The 4,708-nt window shown below is 55.2% G+C and overlaps 1 protein-coding gene across 1 annotated transcript in view; it reads right to left on the minus strand.

Annotated features, from left to right (window-relative positions):
- Positions 1-4,708, minus strand: part of LOC104489444 (uncharacterized protein C15orf52-like) — a gene marked incomplete at its 5' end in the record, with an annotated part of 28,236 nt that overhangs the window by 2,591 nt on the left and 20,937 nt on the right. Inside the window, 3 exons of the mRNA XM_010131612.1 lie at positions 1,397-1,502; positions 2,478-2,539; positions 3,866-4,050. Coding sequence (XP_010129914.1) covers positions 1,397-1,502; positions 2,478-2,539; positions 3,866-4,050 — 353 coding nt within the window. The remainder of the gene's footprint in view (positions 1-1,396; positions 1,503-2,477; positions 2,540-3,865; positions 4,051-4,708) is intronic.

The raw sequence follows: 4,708 nt of genomic DNA on the forward strand, positions 1-4,708 counted from the left end.
CCCCAAGCCACAGAAGAGCCCCTTTGCTTGGAAAACAGCCCCAGCTCCGGGGCTGTACTTTCAGCGGTGCCCTGCAGAGCTCAGGCTGGATGGTGGAGCTCATCATGCCAGTGCGTTAAATTTTGTACATTTTATTTGGGATGGAGCTGAAGAACAGAAAGGGCTGGAATGTTGCTGACAAATAAAGCTAACGTGGGTATTTGCATGCCCTTCATCCTGTTCCTCATCAATTTACCAGAACTAGATTCAGTTTTCAAAAGGACGATTAACGAACAGGGCTGAGGCAGAGAGGAGATAACCCAGCTTTATGCTGTGGCGATTCCCAGTCCTCGGCAGTTAGGGCTGCTCGGGAGTCTTTCCGCCAGCACAGCCACTGGAAACAAAAGCAACATCAGAAGATCTTCAGGCTTAGCAGAGCGCCAGGCTCTGTGTTAGACCCACTACTGCCCTGACCCAGCAGAACCCGCACACCAGGCCCTGCCCAACGCTCCCCGCTTCAGCCAAGCAACAGCAAGAAGCAGCTAAAGAACTGCCTCCGGGAAATGCTGTGAGAGCCCCTGTGAAGCGTGTGTCTGTCTGTCTGTGCCTCTGTGGAACTGCGTGTGTCAGAGCTGACCTGGGTGGCTGAAGAGCACCAACACTAACCGCTGCCAGAATGGTTTTGTGTCTGGATAAATGAAGAGGCCAGGAGTATGGAATCAACTCTCCATCCTCTTGCTGGCCGCTCAAGGGCACGGCAGGGCTGCGCGGACAATCCCTGTTATTAAACCGTCAGTGCAGCTCCAGGAAACTGGAGACTGCGCTGAAATTTAATTACGGAGAGCAGCGGGGAGGGGGCCTGGGAGGATGTGGGCGAGCCTGTAGAACCCTCTTAGTTTGGCTGATATTCTGAACCTGCCTCTGTGCGAGTCACCCCATGGCTGTGTGCTGCCCGGAGCTGGCAGGAGCTGGCCATGTCCCCCCTCGCCATGTCAGGGATTGTTGAGGAGAGGGCTGTAAGAAGACAAGACATCTGCACCACAGGAGCAATCCTAATTACTGTTGGTGCAGTCGGGAACTGGCTTTGGAGGCTGCTCCTCCATATCAGCAGTGCCTGGAGGTCAGCTAAGACGTTCAGACACTTGCTGCAGCGTGTGCCGGTGCTGCCCGGAGTAACTCTGACCCGTGGGGCTGTTCTGCAGCGGGTCCCTAGAGCGACAGTGCTCCCCGCAGGTACCACAGACCCCACACAGTGAAGTCCTGCCAGTCGTGGTCCCGAGCCAGGGTGAGCTCATCGGAGCTGCTGCGTTGTGGAGCACTATCTTTTTTTGTCTGTCCCTCTTCAGGGTTAGGCAGGGAACGAGACCTGGACACGCACATCACAAGCGCTATCACGGCGCTGGGGCACGCTCCTTACCTCCGGGCTCTGCCCGTCAGTCTGTCCTTGCCTTTGGCTCGGCTGCTCACCGCAGGTACTGCCTTCGCACCAGGGTCGCTCACTTTCACTCCATGCCCTCCTCCACCTAGGAGACAGGTTGGAAATGCCGTGCAAGACACAGCAGAACCAGCTGAGGGACGAGGGAAGGGGCCAACATCCTCGAATCCCTGGAAAGCACCCCTGGAGGGGGAGGCCTCTATACATACGTTTTCTGAAGTAATAAATACAGTTGACAATTCTGCATTTTTTACTCGAAACTCCAATTATAACCTTAAATCTTACTCCTTGGAGACAGCCTCCCTTGTGCTGCTCTTGGAAGGCTCCTTGTCCCTTGCAGCACAGCACAGACGCACCACGCAGCTCTGAGAGCGGCCACACGGCACGTGTCCCAGAGGCCCTCCAGGTCTGCCGTGTGCCTGGAGAGGACTCTCCAGGAGGAGCATCAGCAGTGCTGACATTTAGGGGGGTGGCAGAGCCGAGTCGTGTGGTTTACTCACCTCTCCCGTCGGGAGGAAAGGGCCTGTGCTGGAATTTCCTTGCGTTTCTTCCCCCTGAAAGCACAGAGCAAAGCACGCACAGGAGTGAGCGAGGTTCTGTGGACACGCAGCAGAAAGCCTGACGTTCAAACAGGGCGTCACAAGGGAAAGCTTCGTTCTGCCAGTCCATCTCCTGAGAAACAGGAGTCGTGATGGACTTATGCTAGTGGAGAAGCCAGCATGTGCCACAGGGCTCAGAGATGGTGTGCTCTGGAATAGGACTGCCTCTCAAACCAGTGTTTGGGAAGGGAGGCAGTGCTGAGTCTCCGTATGGTGTCGTACGAGGTTACAGAAGCCACTGCTCTCCCTGGGAAGGTAAAAAGCACTTGCACCCAGACGTTCAAATCCCATCCCCTGAGCACCCTGCAAAGCAGAGCGGGCTGAGACCCCAGCACTGCGCTCAGAGGCGCTGCCCAGGAAAGCGCAGTTTCCCAACTGACAGCCACGGCAGCTGCTGTGGCACTGGGATTCGCACGATCAGCATTCGCCAGCGTCAGGACAGAGGCTAGGTGTCCCTTGCCAACCTTTCTTATTGCTGGGATTATCCAAGGCTGGCTCCCCATCCTTAACAAAGTCCTCTTCAAACCTGCAGGTTAAAAACAGGCATTGTCAGACCTGACGGTGCTCCTCCAGCGTGAGAAAATGTGGGCAAGAGACCTCGAGACGACGCAGGTTCCAGCCTTCAGCCTCTCTGCACCTGCCCCTGGCAGACCCCTGCAGGTTCATCAGCAGGAGCTGGAACTGCGTGCACTAACCAGGAGAAATGAGGCTGTGAGGCAAGTCTACCCCAAAGGAGAACCTCTAAAACCTTTACATCAGTACCCGCATGTGTATGCTTCATTCTGTGAACATCCACAAAGCCTATAGATGCCTGTGGAGCAGCTGTACCATGCTCAAATGCAGCTTCCCAAGCTTCCAAACACAGTCTGAAGTCACCTCAGAACCCATCATCTCAGAACAGACCCGTGTGGTCGGTTCCTAATCCTGCTTGATGTGTAGTATGGCTTTTCTCTAAAAAACTGCTCTGAGGAGAACGGTAGGGCTCAGACTGTCCTGTCAGCCACCCTCAGCCCACTGGAGTCAATTCACCTCTTGTTGTTGGGGTCTCAGTGACTGAAAAACAATGTGTTTGGTCCCATTCCTCAGCCAAAAGATTGTCTCACCTATCTGCCCTGAACACTCTTATCAGCAAACCTATGCCACGTTCCCTAACTCCACCCTGTGAGAACCTTGTCCTGCTGCCAGCCCATCCTCCAGAGCTTTCTACCTGGCGTGGCCCAGCTGAGCGAGCACAATTAGAGGGACAGTGTTTAAAGCAGGGAAGCGTCAGAGCCCGTGAAGAGCTCTCCCACACTGCCACCCCCGGCATTTCCCCTGTATCGTACAGGCGGCCCTTTGAAGCAGCCCCTTGGCACAGCAGTCCCTGCACGGGCTCGGTTTAGGTGTGGTGGTGTTAGGTGGGCACATCGGCCTGTCCAGGGATTGAAAAGGAGAAACAAGCAAGGGAGGGACAAAACCCGTGGACTAGCAACATGAGTTTGTACATCCCTGTTTCTAGCTGAGCACCTGCGGACATTGGCTTTGTCCATGGGGAGATGGAGACGGTCCTCCAGACATAGACTGGGTGTCAGCTCCTGCTCCCCTCCCTCCCACAGTCCAAGCTGGGATCAAAGGCAGGTGATCTTTGCCAGCACAGTGTCTCCTGTCGGGGTGGGGGACCTCACGTCAGCAAGGAAACACAAGAATCACTCTGGTATCTGGTCCCACAGATAGACATGGTCAGGAGAAAGAGAGAGCAGAGTGGGTTGGGTCAGGGAGCAGCACACGGCAGCAGGGTTGGATCAGCAGTGAGTATCTGTGTGAGATCACCACTGGCTGTAGAGGAACCACCCCGGGGCAGTAGAGGACCTACATGTGCTCCGACTTCTCCACATCCCAAGCCCGTCGCCACTCGCCCTTCGCGTTCTTGTGACGTGCCAGTCGCTCCAGGTCGATCTGATCTCGCTCCCTCTTCCAACGTATGTACTCTGAGCGCTCCCGTCCAGTCATGGGGAAACTCAGGTCTCCGGGGCTCCTCTGGCCTGACTTCCCACCGTCCTGGAGGAGGAAAAAGAGCTTCTCGTTAATGGAAATGTCTGAAACAGCCACATCATCCGCACTTTGTATCTCTACAGTGATGTGCACGCTTTAGAAGGGCCCTGCTTTACTCACAGCCTAAATGTACTCATCCCAGGGCTGGCTGACTTACAGAGAGGGAAACTGAGGCAGAAGTTTCATGGCTTGCTTGGAGTCGCGCTGTAAATCTGCAGCCAAGTCAGAACAAGCCCCATTCCCTCCCAGGGGTTCAACAGTGACAGTGATCCCTCTAACTCTGTGTGCGAACAGCCACAGGGCTGGTTCGCCCCCTCGGTACCTGCAGTCGCATTCACTGCAGGCATGAACAGGGCAGCGGTGTTCACCTGCTGAGCTCTTGCTCACCTGAGGGTTTTGCAACCCAATGTTTGTTCTCCATTTTTCCTGGAAGAGGCACTTTGCTGAGGTTTACTTCTGGCACATGGTTAGTTCCTGGAGTGCTCACAACACCTCCCAACAGAGTTCGAGAGATGCACTTGGAGAAGATGCACCAGAGCCAGGAATTCCCCCATCTGAAGATGCTGGGACACTTAAAGTTATGCCTCTGCAATCCTTCACGCTGAGAGGGTCGAGGAGGGAGACCCCCTTCTGTGGCCATCAGGCATCCCCAGAGCCCACCACC

Source organism: Buceros rhinoceros, unplaced genomic scaffold (genome assembly GCF_000710305.1).
Source record: "Buceros rhinoceros silvestris isolate BGI_N320 unplaced genomic scaffold, ASM71030v1 scaffold4250, whole genome shotgun sequence".
Classification (NCBI taxonomy): domain Eukaryota; kingdom Metazoa; phylum Chordata; class Aves; order Bucerotiformes; family Bucerotidae; genus Buceros; species Buceros rhinoceros.